The following is a 20,997-nucleotide window of genomic DNA, read 5'->3' on the forward strand; positions in this document are numbered from 1 at the left end:
CACACACACACACACACACACACACACACACACACACACACACACACACACACGATTATCTACTCAACAACCTCCGTTTTTACTTTCATAATTTTGCCTGAGATTCTCTGGGCCTAGAAAATGAATCAAGATTTCTCTAAAGCAATCACAATAATCTCATTCTTTTACCAATGACTGGGCAAGGAGTGAGCATGTGACCCTGATCTAGCCAATGAGACAGAAGGATGTGTGCTGGGTGCTTATGGGAAAGGTTTCCTTCCCAGGTAAGAGATACAGGACTTCAAATAGCCCTTTTTGCTGTTTTTCTGTTGGGTTAAGGATATGACACCTGGAGTTGTGGCAGCCATTTTGCATCTGAGTCAATAAGCACAAGTATGAAAAGCCAACATGCTGAATTGGGCCAGGGGGGAATGATGAAATTGACATTGTTGTGCCAGTAAATCAACTCTACAAGTGACTCCTGGACTTCTTAGTAATAAACTAGAAATGTGATACGGTTGGGCCACTCAAATGGCTGTTCTCTTGTTCTCTGTACATCCCCTGCTCAAACAGAGCCTGCTTCACCTACATCCTACTTACATGACTGACCTTCCTATGTACCTGTCCCAAGCCCCAGCTAATGAGAGCTTACCAAAGGGGTGGTGAGTGGCTAGCCCCTTTGCTTGTTTCCTTGGTAACTAATGAGCCCATCTGAGATCAATTCTTCTGTAACTGATAATTTCTCCTTTCCCAGCCAGGGAGCAAAGACTGCCACTATGTCCTGTCTGCCATGCACTGAAAATGGTGGGCTGTCACTCCAGGACCTTGCTTCAGATGTGTAACCTCCTTCATCTATTAAACCATTGATGTCTCTATTGCTGACTCTGGGCTCTTTCTTTGGTCTTGAAGCTTGGCACACACAGGCCTGCAGACATAAGGAGTGTAGCCCAACAAATGCATGATGCCTTAAGACACCATTTAGGTTCTTCTTCAACTGCTTGAAATGGAATAATATATACTAGGTGTGAAACCAGACAAGTAGTATACCAGACAGGTACACGTGTGGCAAGTTGTATTTTCCCCAAATGGCTGAAACAATATTCCCAGTTCTCCATGCTCTTCTGGAACCTGGTCAACCCCCTAACAAGAGATGGAATCTTATGTCCACTCACCTTTAATTCACGAGTGTCTTTCAGTTGCCCCTTCAACAGTGGAAATGACATTATGTACCTGCCAATTCTATGCCATAGAATGGCATGACACCTTCCTTCTCTTTCCAGAAATATACTTTGGAACTCGGCCTTTATTCTGTGAGGCTCAAGAAAAGTGGAGTCCACCCCCCCACCGCCCCACCCCCACCAATCTCTGATCACCTAGTGGGCTCCCAGCCAACAACCCGCAGGAACTTGTCAGCCATGTGAGTGAGCCATTTTGGACAGAGACTCGTCCAAATGCTGACTGCCCCTGACTGACACCAGGAAGCAGACTTATGAGGGTAACTCCTACATCATACAGTTTTGAAGATTAAGTGATAGCTTAGAATTGTGCCCAGCACCTAGTAGATTCTCAGTAAATATTTTCCTCATGTGTCAGGAGAATGACCCCATTACTCTGTTGTTAACATGTGGTGGTCCATACCTGGTGACCCTGAAAGGTGGTTTGCTCAGGTGTTAAAAGTTTTGTAGATGGCATACCAGAGGCTGCTTTGAGTAACTTTCTCTACAAGCAAACTGGGATTCTTCCATTTTAACACTCATTGATGGTGGTAGCAACTGAGGATTTATGAATTTCCATAGCTGTAACTGGAGTTCTGAGTGGAGCCGAAGCTTTGACTCTCATGCCCAACGAGAGGGTCCAAGTGGTTGTCCAGTTTGGTGGTGCAGGCTCTGGAATTCTATCCATCTGGATTTAAATCCCCAAACCTACACTTTTAGCTATGTGAGCTCACCTCTCTGGCCTTATGAGAGTAATATTACCTACTACAAACAGTTTTAAAACTAAGTGAGTTAGTAGTAGTAGTAGTAGTAGTTTAGTCGCTAAGTCTTGTCGGACTCTTGCGACCCCATGGACAGGCTCCTGTCGATGGGATTCTCCAGGCAAGATTACCGGAGTGGGTTACCATTTTGAGTTAGTAGAGTATCGAGAACATGATAAGCAGTGGAAAATAATAAAAGACTGGGATAGTTACAGGCTTGATATAAGGATTAACTGATATAATATAAAATGGCAAGTACATGGTAAGAGCTTAATGTGTGCTAAATCGATTGTGTCCAGCTCTTTGTGACCGTATGGATTGTAGCTTGCCGGGCTCCCCTGGTCACGGGATTCTCCAGGCAGGACTACTGGAGTGGGCTGTCATTCGCTCCTCCAGAGGATCTTCACCCAGAGCGGTAACCCGAGTCTTGACCACTAGCGCCACCTGAGAAGCCCCAAGAGCTTAACAAACATTGGCTATTTTTATGTCCGCAAGCTGACTTAAAGGTAAGGCTCTTAAGAGGGTGGGGCAGTTTGCAGGCTGATGCTCTGTGACATCCAAGGAGACGTTATGCACGTTCCAACGTCCACCTGGAACAAGAATTCAACCACGAAGAACGGCAGAAAACCACAAATAGCTCCAGGAATACCTGCAGCACCGCTTCCCAGCAACAGTCTAAACTTGGCTGGTTAAGAGTTAACAGTTTTTATTAAGCCGGTCCTTCGCAGGAAGTCTCAGTATCTGTGTCTGAGAAACGAGGGGGGCAGGGCCCGAGGCAGAGATGAGTTCTCGGGTCTCAGACAGAGTTTCTTGGGCGAAGTGTCGCAGAGAGACAAGGACTCTAAATCTCGAGACCTGACTGAAATTTCCTCCCGAGAGAAGCCTCCACGGTTCCGGGTCCGCGCCCCAGAGCACCACGTGACTGGTGTCCGCACCACGTGACTGGTGTCCGCACCACGTGACCCGGGGCCGGCTCTCGCGGACCCCGCGGCCCCACCCCGCTCCCGCGCAGCACGCGGCTTCCGGTAGGGGCGGAAAGCGGAAGTGTGGGAGGGTCTGCTGGGCGGGATCGAGGAGGTCCCGGGGGAGGATGGAGCAGTGAACGGGTCTGGGCGGCTGCCGGCAGCGCCATGGAGACGGTGCAGCTTAGGAACCCGCCGCGCCGGTGAGGGGCTGATGGCTAAGAAGAAGGGGGTGGAGGGAGGGAAAGACGGGGACCGGCGGAGGGGAGACCCGGGTGTGCGAGCCCCCTGGAGGGGACGGACCTGCGGGGCGAGGTGATCCGGCTGAAGGGGCACCTGCTGAATGGGGGAACCTCCGGCCCGTGAGGGTCCGGCCCCGGGGGATAAACGTGGGGCTGGTTAGAGAGATCGCTTGCCGAGGCGGACATCCTGGCGGAAGGTGGGGGACAGGTGGAGAGGGCAGCTGCTGGGGGACTGGGGACAAGTTAGGGAGAGCACCTGCTGAGGGCGGGGGCCGCTGGGTGAAGCCTGTCCTAGAAGGGACTCACTGAGGAAGGGAGGATCTGAAGCCAGATGAGGACCTACGAGGGGATCTGGCTAAGGGGTGGGTCGGGAACTAGCAGAGAGGAGAGCTGGACAGACTTTGTAAGGGAGGGAATCCCACCATAGGGGTAGTGGGGAGGGTCTGTTGAGGGGAGAAGCTTTGCTGGCCAAAGGTGTGCCGAGCAAGGTGGACGGTCTAGTAAGGGAGGCTTCGTGGAGGGCAGCATTTTAGATGTTTTTGGTAGTGTCCCCTCTCTAGATGATGGCATCTTTCCTGTCTGATATCCAGGATCTTCCTAATCTCTTTCTCCCTTCCACACTGGGAGGTAGATAGAGAAATAAGAGACTATTTTGAAGATGGGCAAATTGAGGCCCAGGAGAGTTGAGAGACAGTCCTGTGTGTTTCCTTTTTTTTGCTCTAGGTCTGGCTCACTGGACTCAGCCAGACTATGCCCTTTTGCAGGTCTCTATTGTTTTGTATCAGCTCCAAATCCTACTACTCCCTGGAATTGTTGTAAGTCAAGATCAGAGGGAGTGGCTGATCCCAGATAGTCTGACCTCCTGAGTTGGTTGCAGTTGTATCACTGATTTGCTCTGTGGACCCGAGGGTTTTCAATCACTCTGCCACATCTGGAGAAAAATGGAGAGTACAGCTTGAGGTGCCATGAAGTTTGCTTCAATTTCACAGAGCCCTCTGACTTCCTGTAGCAGAATGAGCTCTAAAGTAGGAAGTGTTCAGTGTGTGGGAGTGTGGGGCAGTGGAGAGGTGAAGGGAAGGGTTCCACAGCTGGGCCTGTGCCCTTGGCTTTGTTTGAAGTGCACAAACACTGCACAACGCAAATAGCTGGTTGGGACGGACTCATAAGTCACCCTACGGAAGTGCGCTGAGTCTGAAATAAAATGATTATTGCATCCATCTAGCACTTAACTGGGTGCCAGACGTTATTTTCAGTGCTTTCCATGTCTCTCATTGAACCATATGAATTTGCTGATATTTGACCATTTTTGATGTATAAAAATGGTAGTTTCATATGGTTCAGCTTAACTGTTGACTCGTTTGACTGTCACAACAATCTTATCATCCGTATCTCTGTTTTACAGGTGATGTAACTGAGGCCCAGAGAGGTTAGCAATTGGCTAGAAGTTGCACAGTTACTGAGTGACAGAGCTGGGATTTTAATCCAGGCAGTCTGGTCCAAAGTCCGTGCTCTTAGCTGTATCACTGATTCCTCTCTGGGAGTACCCTTGTTTCATAGGGCCTTGTGTATGTTAGCAGGTATTTGCTGTTGCACCACAGATCCAATCATAAATGGACACGGGTTATATTTCCTTCTGAAATATGTTCGTTCTCTCCTGGACACGCTGGTTTAATTGAAGAGAGGATTAGGAATCTGAGTTTTGTTTCTGCTTTTACTTTATGCTGTATAATCTTGGGCAAAAAAGTAAACCTTTTTGGTTTTTGACACACTCATTCCTATGCCTTTTGGGTTTTACAAATTTTATTTAATGTGCAAGAGAAAAGTGTTGCAGGGTTGAATTCTTTTTCCATATTTGAATTTATTTTAATTGGAGGATAATTACAATATTGTGATGGTTTCTGCCATACATCAGTATGAATTGGCCACAGGTATCCATTTGTCCGTTCCATCCTGAACCCCTCCTCCATCTCCCTCTCCACCCTGTCCCCCCAGGTTGTCACAGAGCCCCAGCTTTGGGTGCCCTGCTTCATCCGTTATCTGTTTTACATATGGTAATGTATATGTTTCGATGATGCTGTTCTGTGAAATCATCCCATCCTCTGCAGGGTTGAATTCTTGAATGACAGGTGCTTTCGTGCTCATCACAGCTAGTGAACTGCCTTTCAGCCAGTTAACTTTATTACCAGTGGTATTAGTTTGTTAGGACTGCCGTGTTGATCTCACAGATGGCATGAGTTAACAGAAATTTATTTTCTCACAGTTCTGGAGGCTAGAAGTCTGAGATCTAGGCATCAGCAGGGTTGTTTCTTTTGAGGCCTTGCTCCTTGGCTTGCAGACAGCTGCCTCCTTCCTGTGTTTTCACATGGTCCTCCCTTTATACCTATGTCCTCATCTCTTACGAAGACACCAGTCGTTTTGGATGAGGGCCCACCCATATGACCGCATTTTTACCTTAATTAGCTCTTTAAAGGCCCCATCTCTAAATACAGTCACATTCTGAGGTATTCAGCATTAAGACTTCTAACGTGAGTTTGCGGAGGTTGGGGTGGGCACATAAATTTTATTTTCATCGAAAAGCTCCCTCCATTTATCTTACATATATTTGTTGTAACTCATAACGAATTCTGTGTGGAAAGAGAATAGGTATATATAAATAAAATGGACCTTAACAAAAGTTCTAAGATGGGAGAAAGAGGTTTGGGAGCTAGCCAGACCAGTGAGTAATGACTTCATGAACACCCTTATTTGTGTTTGGAAAGGTACTGGTGTCTTTTCAGAGATTCAAATGGCATGTGTTTCCAATAAGGGAAAGCAATCCCAAGGTAGGAAATGCTCTTTGTGTTCCTGAGTTTGATATTTGTGTGTGACTAAGAGAATGACGATGGTAAGGAGCCCACCTGCCAGCGCAGGAGACCCGGGTTTGATCCCTGGGTCGGGAAGATCCCCTGGAGCAGGAAATGGCAACCCACTCCAGTATTCTTGCCTGGAGAATCTCATGAACAGAGGAACCTGGCGGGCTACAGTCCATGGGTCACAAAAAAGTTGGACATGGCTTAGCGACTAAACAACAACCAACAACAGAATAACGATAAAGTTGACAGTTTGCGTAGGAGTTTTATGTTTTTTCACTTTATTTTTTAGAAGTTTATGATTTTAAGAAGTGAGTTGCCATTAGATACTAAGTGTGGTAGAGTGTGTAGAGTGCATTTCTGGAATACTGACCATCCACGCAGCTGACTTAGGAGTGGAACATCCCCTAGTGTCTGGTCCTTGGAGGCTGTGTTGGCTAGGCCTGTTCAGTTATGAGCAAGCACTGAAACTACCTAGGACCTGGGGAAGTACAGTTGAAAAGGCTGAATCATCAGCGTTGGGCTTCTTCCATGAAGACTCATGTAGAAAACATCATTGAGTCCCTTGTCAAAAGATTTTCTGTAGAATTGTTATTTGTTGATAGCACAGTAATACTTTCTCGGGGTGAACTTCTTTTTAATTTTGAAACCTCATGAAGAGTGCTGAGAAAGGTTTATGATTCTCATCATTGCATTTATTAGTCCATTTAACAAATGTTCTTATAGACCACCTCTAGGTTCAGGCACCAGAGATGATAAGATCCTTTAAGCCCAAACCAAACAAAACCCCACCTAGATTGTTTTAAAGGAGCATCTGAACACTTATATAAAGTTTGTCTGTCAAAGTATTATCAGGGGCCTGCAGCTGTCTCATGGCAGTGGCCGTTTCCTTTGTTATACCGTGGTCTCTAATAGTTGAAATAGTGAGTTTTTCTCTTTATAAACCACAAAGCCACCACTTCAAAGGAACACATCTGATCTTCCTTTACATAAGCTGTTTATAAAACTTTATACTTGAGAAAAGAGGTATTGTCCATTGTTTATACAGTTATAAATCAATGCTTTACCCACTCCCGCCCCCCCACCCCCATTGTGAGATGTTCATTCTGATTTCTGGGTTCATAGAAATTTCACTTCTGACATTGAAGTTTCACTTCAACCCTTTTTGTTTTGAACCTGGGAATTTTTGTGATGTCATTGGAATTTAATTTTTAGGACCTTTTGATTTTCAAAGGTCAGTGTGGTTGTTTCTTTGGTTAATTTTCAAGTCATGGCAATTATTGACCTAGAGCAGTTCTCCCTTTCTCTAGTCTTTGATATTTATAAAATCCTGTTAAGATTGTCTTCTTGAGATCAGCGTTTACTGGAAGATAGACTTGATGTGTTCAGGTGTGTGGGGTTTTTTGGCTTCTCTTACGGTTTTGCCATTTTCTGTAGGAAGGTACACATTTGTGTGCATGTGTATTTTAGTTCATCTTTCCTTGTAAAAGCTGGTATTGTCCAGCTAGTTTTAACATTTTTCTTTACAAAGAAATTTCCAGTGGACTGCTTCCATATTTCACCACTTCCTGAGCTCTCCTTTCTTTGTTGTCCTTTGTAGTTTCAGGAAGCCATGGTGTAGAACACACATATGCATGCACACAAATGCTCCTTAGCAGACAGCTCATCTAAGACTGTTAATAATTTTCACAGTTCTCAGTTAAAAAAAAAAAACCCTGTGCTTAATTTATAACCTATGTTGATCATGGTTTGTCATAGAAAAATCTGAATTATCTGGAAGTTGTGTGCAAAATCTTTGATTTTGGGGAATAGTCAGGTACACAGTCACCCCAGGAGAGTCTTAGTAAGACTATTTGAAACTTCCAGCTGTCTGGTTATTTTTTCATTTTTGATCACATCTAAGCATATACTCTCCACTTTCTGTTTCTGTGATACCGTATAGAATCTATGTGTTTCAACAAAAATAAGTACCAAAATCTTGCTAATGGAGAGCAAGATTCTTCTCCATCTTCCTTGGCCTCCAGTCTAAGACCATGTTTCAGTTCATTACTAAGCTTGCATTAAGCATCTTTTCTGAACAGAGAGTTATGCCATCTTAGTTGATGGAATCTCAAGATTTAAACGGATTCTAGCTAATGTTTAAATCTACTCTACTGCATTTCAGCTACACAAGGACTCCTTTTCTGTCTAGATGCTCCAGTGATGGGAATCTAGGGACTTTTTAATTGCAGTCTAAACCATTTCAGAGCAGCTTTTATTGTTAGAAAATTCTTACACCTGTGGAACTGAAGTCAGCCTCATGGTAGCTCTTTACCCTCCGGTACTGATTTTGCTCATGAAGGTGACCCGGGACACAAGTAACATTTCCACAGACCAGCCCTTCAGCTTCCCTTAAAGGTCTCTTAGCTTGCCTTTATTGGCATTTACCAGTGTAGGCTTTGCAGAGAAATTCCTCAGATGCTAATTGTAAAATAAATAATGTGTTTTGTGTTCTTGCAAGTTGCTGGTAAGTACAATGTATTTTATGCTTAAATTTCTTCATTCACAGGCAGCTGAAAAAGTTGGATGAAGATAGTTTAACTAAACAACCGGAAGAAGTGTTTGATGTCTTAGAGAAACTTGGAGAAGGGTGAGTGCCCAGAAAAATGTAGGCGGACTAGTAGGTCTCAGTCTTTTTCCTGCCCCAACACCAGCAGGATATGAACCTTTCTCATGCAATGATTTGTAAAGCTGAGGAAAAGAAAGGGAAATATTGCATATCAGCCTTGCTGTGGGTGGGGTGGGAGGTAAATTTACAGCTTGAGATGCCCCTTCTCTCATCCCCCAATCACTTTGTTAGATAGAGTTAGTGATTCCTAGTCTTTTCAGTACCATGGACATCTGTTGTTTTCTCTCATAAAATCTGTGATATGCATGATTATATCTATTTAACAGATGACACTAATTATACTTTGTTCAAGAAATTTATTAATCAGACATACTTTAATTTTCTGTTCGTAGCCTCTGAGAGATATGCAGTAACTCATTTCATTTTTTTTTTTTTTAAAAGGAATTCAGCATTTTAGTTAGTGCCACTTTGGGAAATACAGAAAATAAATCAAGGACTGTCACTACCTTTACAACTTCCTAAGAGATCTAGGATCCCAGGTTGGGAACTAGAGGACTTCTTGAAACACAGATTTGTGAATGAGTTTATAGAATACGAGTAGAATGATATTTGGTAATAGATAGCGACCATCTTTGGCTTTCATGATACAATAAAGGTTACATCATAATTTTTTATACCTTTGATATTTGTATATTTATTTCTTTTTCTGTAATGACAAGACATTAAAATTTTAGACACCCTTTCATAAGTTTTCGTTGTTCATTTTTGAATAGGCAATCGAGTCACATGATTCAAGATTTGAAAGGCATAAAAAATGGCCTGAAAAAAATCTGCCACTTATCTCTCTCAGCCACCCAGAAGCAACCAGTATAGCAATTTTTTATGTATTTTTCAGAGGTAGTTTATGCATATAAAAGCATGTAAATGTGTGGGTGTCTGTTTGTGTATTATGTAAAATCTCTTGGAAGTAATTCTGGTTCAAGAAAAGACTTGAAATGTCAATTTAGAAAAATGTCTATTGTCTAATTAGTGTTTGTTCTTTATAATCAGCTTTTATATGTCATGAGTTTATTTTGGAGTCAGTGTTATTTATGCCTAATATAGATAACAAATGCTAAACCCAATCCTGGATTACATGGACTAGGATTTCATGGATTACCTCCTTGTGAAAAACGTTAGTCATCATCTTTTTGTAAGTTGGAAAAATACTCTTTGGAATCAAGCAAGAAATCAAGCAGAGAAGGGAAGTAAAAGATGACAACAGCTGTGCTACTAAAAGACAAGCACACGATGAACCTGAAACGACAAGTTGACTTGGCGTCCTTAAAGGTATGGGGAGAGAAAATCCAGTCCCTCTATGTCTTTTGCCTGCCATTTTCAACTCTAGCTTGATATCCTCGGTATTTTCCTCCATGTAGTGAGTCCAGGGCCCTTGATCTCACCATGCTTACAGGTTATACTTAAAATAAGATCAAGAGTGGTAGGCATAATTGACTAGGTATGTAACTGACTTGTTTTATTTTTAATGAAAGTGTGTTACAGTAGTAAGAGCATAGACTCTGAGGGTTGATGAACATCTTGAAGCTTCACAAGCCTCAGCTATGAAGTGAGGATATTAACATCTCCCTCATAGGATTATGTTGAGTATTACATGAGATAATAAGACTGAAGTACATAGTACAGTGCTTGTCACCTAATAAGGGCTCAGTAAATGGCAACTATTATTTTATTTTTAAATATATCAATTCAAGCATTTTTCAGATCTTATCTTGCCCAATCAAAGTTAAATCTTAAGCCTTAAAGTATATTTAGATGTTCTTAAAGGGAGCTCTGTTTGGGTGGATTGGGTTTGAAGAATGTCAAAAGAAAACTACAGACAGAGAGTGATCAGAAATATAATGTAAGGAGAAACTAAGCTAATTATGATTATTTTAAATTACATTTTAGATCTGTGGATGTCTTCTTTAAGGACCTTGGAAATTTCCCTGTAAATCTATCACCAGAAGGAAAACAAAGCTTCAGATCTTTGCATGTTATCATTATATTGTTGTTTTAAATGTTACCACAAGTGCTTGGATTTCTGTCATCCTGACTGGATGAGCCTGAACGAGCTTCACGTAACCAGCAGAATCCTGAAGGAAGACCTGAACTGCACTTCCTTCCTGAACACAAAAGACCGTGCCATGGTTCTGGAAAATGAATGGGTTGTGAACTCGCATGGACCTGGGCCTTGTGTAATGAGCTCTGGCTAAAGGATTGTATCGAATTCCCAAGACTGCTGCCATTCTGTATTGAGGAAATCGTGGATCTGTGGCAGAGCAGGGCCAAAGCTCCAAACCAGAATGGATGGACAGCTCTCAGAAAGTGTTTTGGATTAGAGCTTTCACCTTTCTTCCTTCTATTGTATTTAAAGTTTTACCCATTGACTCATTTAAGTTTTTAATCAGAGGATAAGAGCAAAAACATTTTGCCCATGGTTTCGTAACTAGTGAGTGATATGGTTAAGACTGATACCTGGTTAATTTGGCCTCAGCAACTGTATAATTTCTATTTGTCTGCATTGACCCTTGCCTTGCAGAGCTTGTGTGAAGCACCTCCTTTGTGGTATTATTTGTTTTGTTCTCTGCCAGTTAATATTCATTGAGTCGCTGTAGTTTTTTTTTTTTTTTTTTTTGTAGAGAGTCAGGTCTTGGACTTACCTTCAGCAAGGGGTTCTTGCTGAAGCCTTCTAAATTGTACTCTAAGTGCAGTCTGGAATTGTGAATCATAATTGTTCATGTGAGCTCTTGGAGTTTTCTTGGCTGTCAAGATAGCATAGCGAGGTGTGGAGGGTGTTCTAGTCAAGATTTCTCAGTAAGTGCATGCAGGAACCTCTCCTTTCCATTTCAAATATATAAGAATAATGAATGAAAATTAGTTTTTTAAACATAAGGATACATAGCCAGCTATAGACCAGGGAAAGAAAAGATAGCTATCATAGTAATAGAAGGGTAAAGCATGCCATGTTGTTGTCGGGAGATTGCGTTTCCTGCAGGAAGTTTTTGTTATCAGTTGCCTGTGGCCTGGGGAAAAAGAGGGACTAGTCTGACTATAGGAACTGGGCCTGGAGTGTATTCAAGTATGGTGTCTTGAGGGCTGAAAACCCTAAATCCTAGTGCAAGACCTAGTTTAAATTGTACAGCCTAGATGACTGTGCTAAGGAAATCATGAAACCATCATGATGTCATGAAATGCTCAAGAAAAGTGAGCACTGTATAGAAAAGAATCAAAGTAAAATGAAACCCATACGAGGAAATCCAGTGCCATTAAATAATCAACAGACGTAACAAATAGGAAATTCCCACCCAAGGAAATAGAAATAATGGAGCAATCTGAAATGGAATTTCACGCTTGTTTACAATTTTCAAGAAGATAAAAGGAGGGAATAAAATCCTTAAAAGACAAACACAAAATTGTTAACATGAACAGCCCCGTGAAAAAGAAACGGTTGAGGGGCTTGACAATGAACACTACAATAATTGAAGTTCTAATGCCCAATAAATTGCAAAAGCTGTCAGCTGGACAAACTGAAAAGAGAATTTGTGAGTTGAAAGCTAGAAATGATAAAGTACTTATAGTGCAGGTAGAATAAAAAAAAAAGAAAGCTAGAAATGAGACTGATCACAAAATGCAGGACAGAAATGCAGTGTTGGAAACTAGGGAGACAGCATGGATTGACAAGGTCCACTCTAGGTTCAATAGGAACTCTAGAAGAAAGTTGGAAGAGATAGGAAATAAAGAGATCATACTAAGAAATTTCCAGACTTGAAGAAAGACATATGCCTTCAGATTGAAGAAGTTTGTGAAGTGCCGAGTAAATTGACTTCTAGTTATAGTAAAATTACAGAATATGGAGGATAAAGAGGAAGTCTTAAAAACTACAGGAAAGGTTGCCCAAGATTACCCATGAAAAATGATAATCTGATGACAATTGACTTCTCTACAACGATAGAAGCTGATAAACTACAAGTGCTGAGAGAAAGCTATTGTCAAAGAAGAATTCTATATCCAGCAAAACTCATTCCAAAGTGAAGACGAAATAAAGAACTTCTTTACATATATGGGACCTAGGGCAGTGGTCCCCAACAGTTTTGGCACCAGGGACCAGTTTCATATAAGACAGTTTTTCCAGGGACCGGGAGTGAGGGGAATGGTTTTAGAATGATTCAAGTGTATTGCATTTATTATTCACTTTACTTCTAATCTGTGGCAATCTCAGGCTATTCTGCCTTGACTTTAGGTTAGGATTTGTGCTCCCGAGAGAATCTAATACCACTGCTGATTTGACAGGAAGCAGAGCTCAGGTGGTAATGCGCGTGGTGGGGAGCGGCTGCAAATACAGATGAAGCTTCATTCACTCACTTGCCCGCCACTGCTCACCTCCTGCTGTGCAGCCTGGTTCCTAACGGGGTTGGGGACCCCTGTCCTAGGGTATCAAGAATAAATGTGGATGAAAGTTACAGACTACCCAACTAATGGTGGCTAACCAGTAAGGGCATTTAATAACTAGCAGAAAAATCTGAGGGTGAAAGATTCCAAAATGGCTAAGTGTTTGATAATGATTTAGCATTTGTGTAAGTCTCACAGTCTCAAGATGGCCACTTCAGAAGCAGGAAAGGAGGTGGCAGGTGAAAATGGGCCGCCTTGTTTGCTTCTTTTTTTTTAATTGGAAGAAAGTCTTTCCCGGGGACCCTTCAAAAGAATTCCTCTCAAATTTCACTGATCTGTACTCGGTCTTAGACTTACTGCTAGTTCAGTCACTGGCAGAAAGGGGTCAGAATGCTGGGACTGGCTCGGACCACCAGCCTTTATCCCCTGGGACCAAGAATTTGGTCACAAAGATTTGGTCACAAATCTTGGGGTTATCTTATCAAGGAAGATAAGGCAAGGGCATGTTTCCCGTGGATCTTAGTTCCCTGACTAGGGATCTAACCTGCACCCCTGCATTGGAAGACACAGTCATACCCACTGGCCGACCAAGGAACTGTCCCCCTTTCTTTTTTTCGTTATACTTTTGTGGTTACTCTCAGCTGGCTAAAACCCTCGTATTTCTTGATTGGAGGGACCAGAGTAAGGTAGCAGTTTTTTTGTTTTGTTTTGTTTTTTGGCAGCAGTTTCTTTTGTCTTGTGCGTAAGATATATGATGGCAGCTTTTTCCAGTGGCCAAGGAAGAAGAGGCAGTGGTTGGATCTTCCACACATGGTCAGTGGTTGTCTTTCCCTTGCAAAAAATAAGTTTTAGGCAACATTTAAATATCATTATATTAGTTTTGCCAATAAAAGATTCTGATGGAATGGAAATTTTTTATGTGCTTTGCATAGACTTTAAAAAAATTTTTTGTGTGACTTTCATATTGAAACAATCCTTGAGTAGCATTTTGTTAGCTAGAGCACTCAGCTAGTTTGATGTATTAGGTGCACTGTTATTTTGCTCTTTCTTTTCACTGAGGGAGTATGAAGAAACAGGTGTGTTTGGAAACTATGAAAGACAATTTGCCATTATTTCACTGACAGCCGTCCAGGATTTAAGTGAAAATGTAATCTATGTAAGATAATGATAATGATATCTCATTTAACCATCACAATTCTCTTATAATGTTGTTGTTGTTTTACAGGTGAGAAAATTGAGATACAAGGTTAATAATATGTCTGATATGTAATACTGTAATAATACTGATAAGTAGTGGTGGTAGGACTCCAGTCCTGGGTCTTTAGATTCTAAATGTATTGCTCTTATAGCCCCCAAATTGAAAGGCTACCTAACCTTTTATTTATCTTGATAATAAACTCTTAAGGGAAGAAGAAGCAGAAGATAAAAAGAATTAAAGAGGAGTAAAAATTTCCTAATATTTTAAATATTATTGCCAGTAAGAGGAACAAGGACTAAAAGACCTTGTGATGCTAGAATGAGTGCAAGAGAAGGAAGATCCCCCATTTTTTTTTTGCCCTGATACAAATGTAGAGAGAATATAGGTTTTGTGTTCTGACACACCTGGATTCATATCCTGGACTGACCGCTTATCACTTAATGTAACCTTGGGCAAGTTGTGTAACTTCTCTTAGCCTTTTCTCCTTTGCCTATAAATGAGAAATAATGACCCTTTCATGGCTTTTCTGTAAGGGTGAACCTCAGAGGATGCTGCTTCCAGCAGACACCAGACGTGGTAGCTACTGTCCTTCTGACTGTTATTTCATACTCATACATTCAGTAAACTTTAAATGGGAAGTTTATAAGATGGTAGTTCTCTTAAGGACAGTTTTTCGCCAAAGTATCAATACTTCAGCTATCTCAGTTTTGCAAGTGTAGCTAAGTATATATGTCTTGGGCACCTGGGGATGTAAATTAGAATGGTGAGTTGTTTTTATTTTAAGCACTTTATAATCTCTTGGCTTGTTTTGACTCTGTAAGTATCCTTGTCCCCCCAATTACAGGTCCTATGGCAGCGTGTACAAAGCTATTCATAAAGAGACCGGTCAGATTGTTGCTATTAAGCAAGTTCCTGTGGAATCAGACCTGCAGGAGATAATCAAAGAAATCTCTATCATGCAGCAGTGTGACAGGTAAAGGCTTATAGTGTTGCTCTGGAGATAATAACAGTTTTGAATTTGCTGTGATTATTTAGAGTTTGACACCTAGAATTGCATCTACTTAGATATTTTGCAAAAGGGAGAGTTTAGTGGACTTACTACATGTTTCTTTTCAGGAAAAAAATGATGGAAAGGTTTGTGTTTCAGCAGCTGAACTTTCAGAGTTTCTATTTCTGCATTGTTTTGTTTTGTTTCAGTTTAGCCCATTTCAAAACTAGGAAGAGGCAAAGAGGCAGAGAAGATGGTGCTGGCTAGCCTTTTTTTTTTTTTGATAATGATCTCTCTTACTTCCTACTGAGAAAACATTTCTGCAGACAGCTTAGAAGAGATAGTTCTAATGCTTGTACTTCCAGAAACCTTAGAACAGCAAACGGTCCTATAAAAAGAGAACACTTGTTTATATATTCTGTCCCTTATATGTTCTGACCCTTTCTTCACAAGTTTAAGAAACTATTCCAGCTGAGAGTAGTTAACTATTTTATTTTTGAGGAACTAAGATTTGTCAAATGCTGTAAGCAGGAAGTCGGGCCAGCAGGCGACCGCAGAAATGCATGTGGTTTGCCCCGAATTTCCATGACAACATGGTGGGGTCACTGCAGGGGAGCAGACTTCCTCAGTTCAGATTGAGACACACAAACTGAGGGGCAGGGGCAGCTCTTGGGAGTTGAGAATGAGAAAGTCTTGCAGCCCTAGGCTGTCTTCATCCTTCTGAAGCTCTTTGGGTCAGCAGATCAACTCAGTCTCTACTGTTGGTAAAGCTTAAGATAGAGGGGGCTACCTGCTAGGCATTTTGCCCAGAGCCCTTAAGTCTTGTAGACGTGTGAATGCAATCACTTCTCTTCTCCCCACCTTTCTTTTTTTCCTTTTCAGGAATAAATTTGTTAAAGATTTTTTTACATGGACCATGTTTTTGAAGTGTTAGTTGCTCAGTTGTGTCTGACTTTTTGCAACCCGTGGACTGTAGCCCTCCAGGCTCCTCTGTCTATGGAATTCTTCAGGCAAGAATACTGTAGTGGGTTTCCATTTCCTTCTCCAGGACATCTTCCTGATCCAGGAATCGAACCCAGGTCTCACGCAGTCCAGCCAGATTCTTTACCATCTGAGCCACCAGGGAAGCCCTAGACCATGTTTATAAAATCTTTATTGAATTTGTTACAATATTGCTTCTGTTTTATGTTTTGGTGCTTTGGCCATGAGGCATGTCCCCCATGGATCTTAGTTCCCCAACTAGGGATCGAACTTGCATCCCCTGCATTGGAAGACACAGTTTTAACCACTGGACCACCAAGGAAGTCCCCTTTTCTTTTTCTCGTGATACTTCTGTGGTTACTCTCAACTAGCTAAAACCCTCCTTTTTCTTGTTTGGAGGGACCAGAGTAAGGTAGCAGTTTTTTTGTTTTGTTTTCTTTTTTTTTTTGTTAGCAGTTTCTTTTGTCTTGTGCATGAGATATATGCTGGCAGCTCTTTCCAGTGGGCAAGTTGGACTTTGCCACTTTTGATACGCTGTGTAAGAGCCGTGTTTCAAACACAGTGTGCACATGTCTCTAAAGATGAGAGATTTCAAACAGCCTACTCTGTGCTAAACATCATAAGGAATACAGAGAAATACAGGGCAGCATGCTTGTCCTCTTGGAGTTTGCAGACTGTAATTGTACAGGCCAGGCTTATATATGTACGGGAAAATCTAGTTGATGATGCATGATTGTATAGGCTATATTCCAGCAGTAAATACCTGACAGTAATTGCCTTATGGAGACAATAAATACTACAGAAATTCAGAGACGCTAGTGCAGATGTGGTAATATGTATCTTAAGAGATTTATTCATCGATTTCTTCATTAATATTCATTTTGCATATGTGTGTGTGTTTTCCTGATATACTGTCATTTTGGCATGTTTCTCAAGGATGAAGGGGCATTTGAAATTTTGAGAGTTAATGCAGCTGAGTTGGTTTTAGCCTGTTCCCTTACTATATTGTGCAATATTACTTAGCCCTGATAATTATCTAGCTAGTTAAAGCTGGTAGCTTCAGAAGACACATTTTTTTTTTTCCAAATAATTTCATTTTAAAAGGATTTTGACTTTTTCCTGAAATCTTTCTTCAAGACTCTATATTTCAGGTCTAATTCTGAATATTTTTCCCTATAGATTGTAGTGTAGTTTTATTTTTCCTTATTACAAAGTATATGTGACTTCTTGAAATAAGAAAGGAAAACCACATTTCCCTTTGGAGAGATAATCATTGTTAAATACTCTTTGGTATACATGTCCTTCTGTATGTCTTTTCGGAGTTTTACTGTGCTCACTATTATGTAACCTGCCTTTTTTGTTTGTTTTTTGGTAAACAGAATCTTGTCAGGTATTCTATTACATTTTCCATGGATTCATGGTTATTCCATTATGCAGATATATCATTATTTCTTAAATAAACTCCCTAATGTCAGACATTTAGATGGTATCTAAATTTTCACTTTTTTAAGCAGTTCTGTGACTATGGTAACTATTTCTTTTTGAAATCTGTGATTCTTTTCTTAGGGTGAGTTGCAGACTTAGAAATGCTGGGTTAAGGGACTCATACAGATTTTGCACTGCTGTTATTTATTGGCCTCCAGAAATCAATACCATTTTAATTTCTTATCAAGAGAGTGCCCATTTTAACCATAAATATGAATAATTGATCTTTTGAGTTGAGAAATGGATTTTCATGTGTTTTACAGCATGAATTCATAGGGATGTTTGAAGGTTGTTCCACTGATTAGTATTGTCTCTCTCCCTAGCCTTCATGTAGTCAAATATTACGGCAGTTACTTTAAGAACACAGACTTGTGGATCGTGATGGAGTACTGTGGGGCTGGTTCTGTATCTGATATCATTCGGTTACGAAATAAAACGGTAAGTTTACCTTCTGGAATCGTGCAGCTGTGCTGGTGTCTCACACTGTCTTCTTTTCTCTGCTCTGTACTCAGGCACACTCTCCTAGTAATGTATCTAGACAGATGATTGTTTCATCTCCCCTGTTCCGTGGTTCTTTCCCCTCTCCGCTTTTTGATGTCTCCTAAATGTGGCAGTTTTGATCCCAACCAACCTAGTCCAGTGAAGTGCTTTACTTATTTCTTACTGGGGGAAAAATGACTATCAAACCTTAGTTAGGTCATGATGTCTTTTTTGTTTTTTGGCTGTGCCAGGTCTCTTGCTGTGCTGACTTTTCTCTAGTTGCAGCAAATGGGGGCTACTTTCTAGTTGCAGTGCACAAGCTTTTCATGGCGGTGGCTTTTCCTGTTGCGGAGCACAGGCTGTAAGGCACACGGGCTTTAGTAGTTTTGGCTCAGAGCACAGGCTCAGTAGTTGTGGTGCACAGGCTTGGTTGCCCTGTGGCATGTGGGATCTTCCTGGATCAGGGATTGATCCTGTGCCTCCTGCATTGGCAGGCAGATTCTCCACCGTTGAGCCACCAGGAAAGCCCAGCAATGAGTTCTGAGTGTTTAAAGTTGGTTGGGTTTTCTCCTTCTACTCAGGTGTTCACAGGTTAACTTCCACTAAGTCCTCATCAGATTCCCCTCTGTGAAAGGTAGTTTGTTGTTACTGCGATGGCTGGGAGAAAAGCTAGGAGTCATGGTTTCTAGTTTCGGTTCAGTTGCGTAAACTCTTGGTCTATTCATTTAGTAAGTATTTCTAGAACACTGATCTAGGCCTTCAGGATCCAGTAGTCAGTAGAACAATGACCCTGCTCTTGTAGAAGTGCATTTTCTAGTTATTAAACCCCATGGATTCTTCCATGCCTTACTGTATCGTTTGATTTTTGTGACATTCTTGAAAAAAAGTGATTTGCCTATTTTTCTAGCTTGAGAAATAGATTCAGAGACGTGACTAGATGACTTGCTTAAGTCCTAACAAGTAGAGCCAAGGCTAAAGACTAGATCTTTCTAAACCCAGATCACATAGTTTTTGCACCACTGCCTATTCTCTTCTAAATGTGAGTTGTTTGTCATGAGAGAGACTGATTGAGAGGCTGTCGAGTGAGTTGGTTTAGGACTGGACTGGGAGCAGCACAGAGTCAACACTGGACTGATCAGGTGTTCTGTGTCAGTCTCCTGCATTCTAGCTTACATTTATTTATCATCATTTAACAGATATTTTTTCAGGACCTGCTATGTGCCAGGAGGCTTTCTTGGTGCTGGGATTCAGTAGTAAGCAAGTCAAAGGCATTTTAAAATGGAGTTCATATGTCTAATAGGGAAGACGTCACATGAATAGGTACACAGATTATGTATAGTATGTGAGATGGTGATAATGTTGCATTAAGCTATAAGTGGGATAAGGAGATAAAGAATGATCTAGGAGTGGAGGGGTCTAGTGAAGCCTCTCTAAGTTCCTGATGAGGTGACATTTGGGCAGAGACAGTGATGTAAGGAACCATCTCATCCAGAAGTCTGGTTGAAGGGCACTGCAGGCAGAGAGAACAGATAAAAGGGCCCAGCAGTGGGAGTGTGTTTAGAGTGTTTGAGGAACATCAGGGAAGCCTACGTGGCTGAAACAGGATGAACGAGATAGAACGTGGTAGAAGATTAAGGTAGCTAGGAGCCAGGTATGGTGAGGCCTTAGTGAGGACTGGCTCTCATTCTGAGTGACTTAGGAAGCCATGGTGATTTTGAGCAGATATTGAGCTGAATCTTAGTTGCAACATGTGGGATCTAGTTCCCTGACCAGGGATCAAACCCAGGCTCCCTGCGTTGGGAGAGCAGAGTCTTATGGACTGAACCACCAGGGAAGTCCCTGGCTTACATTTCAAAAGGTTCATTCTGGCTGCTGTGTGGAAAAATACACTATATAAGGTTAAAGGCAGAAGCAGTGAGATCAATTAGGAGATTATTAGACTAATTCAGGCAGGGTATGATGGTGGCTTGAATCAGGGTGAACCCAGAGGATATAATTGCATATAGTCTGAAGATAGAGAAGAGCCAAGGATGACTTCAAGATTTTTGACCAGAGCAGCTAGAAGAATTAAATTGCCTTTTACTGAGAGAGAGAAGACCGTGGGAAGAATAGAGTAGGTGGGTGGTATGGAAAGGGATAGGGTGGTGGTAAAAATAATGAATTTGATTTTGACATGTTATGCTTATGATGCTTGTTAGGTATTCAGCTGGAGGTGTGGTGTGGGAGGATATATAAATCTGATTTTGGGGGAGAGATCTGGCCTGGAAATATAACTTTGGGAGTGGTCAGCATGGCAATGGTACTATAAGCTGTCAAATGCTATTTTACACATTGAATGAGATCTTATTTGTATTCTAGGAGAGGAGTTTGGATCGAAATTTTTTCTCCTTTTTCAAATGTGCTGGTGTAAACTAATAGAATTTTAATTTCTCATTTTTTCAGTTAACAGAAGATGAAATAGCCACAATATTACAGTCAACACTTAAGGGACTGGAATATCTTCATTTTATGAGAAAAATACACCGAGATATCAAAGCTGGAAATATTTTGCTCAATACAGAAGGTCATGCAAAACTTGCAGATTTTGGGGTAGCAGGTCAACTTACAGTAAGTGAAAGTGTTACTTGTGTTGGTAACTTTCAGGTCTTTCTTGAGAACTGTTCTTTTTATTTATTTAAAAATGTAATATTTGATATAATTGTGTTTTAAAAAATTAAAGAATGTGCCAATAGGTTACAAGTGAGCTGGTAGGTTATTTAGATCCTTTCCTGGAGCTCAGGTCTCATAGTTTAACTCTGTTTAGCTTGAATAAAATAAAAGCT

The 20,997-nt window shown here is 41.4% G+C and overlaps 1 protein-coding gene and 1 long non-coding RNA gene across 5 annotated transcripts in view; both read left to right on the plus strand.

The window, feature by feature from the left end:
- The first annotated feature begins 559 nt into the window (after positions 1-559).
- On the plus strand, positions 560-852 carry LOC145532331 (uncharacterized). Its single transcript, XR_014073164.1, has 2 exons — positions 560-641; positions 734-852. It is a non-coding gene; the product is annotated as an uncharacterized LOC145532331 (long non-coding RNA).
- Positions 853-3,019: 2,167 nt separating this feature from the next.
- The window catches only part of STK4 (serine/threonine kinase 4), a 93,404-nt gene continuing 75,426 nt past the window's right edge, over positions 3,020-20,997 (plus strand). For 3 of the 4 annotated variants that reach the window (XR_014073163.1, XM_081557093.1, XM_081557094.1), the window contains exons 1-5: positions 3,020-3,119; positions 8,556-8,636; positions 15,086-15,214; positions 18,019-18,133; positions 20,618-20,782. Coding sequence is in view for 3 of the 4 variants with exons in the window: in XM_081557093.1 (XP_081413219.1) it covers positions 3,085-3,119; positions 8,556-8,636; positions 15,086-15,214; positions 18,019-18,133; positions 20,618-20,782 (525 nt within the window). In the remaining variant the exon portion in view is untranslated. Of the gene's footprint in view, positions 3,356-8,555; positions 8,637-15,085; positions 15,215-18,018; positions 18,134-20,617; positions 20,783-20,997 lie in introns of all 4 variants that reach the window. The other variant, XM_081557095.1, reaches the window with a different exon arrangement.

This window comes from Giraffa tippelskirchi, chromosome 13, assembly GCF_054371585.1.
Source record: "Giraffa tippelskirchi isolate mGirTip1 chromosome 13, T2T-mGirTip1v1.2.pri, whole genome shotgun sequence".
Classification (NCBI taxonomy): Eukaryota; Metazoa; Chordata; class Mammalia; order Artiodactyla; family Giraffidae; genus Giraffa; species Giraffa tippelskirchi.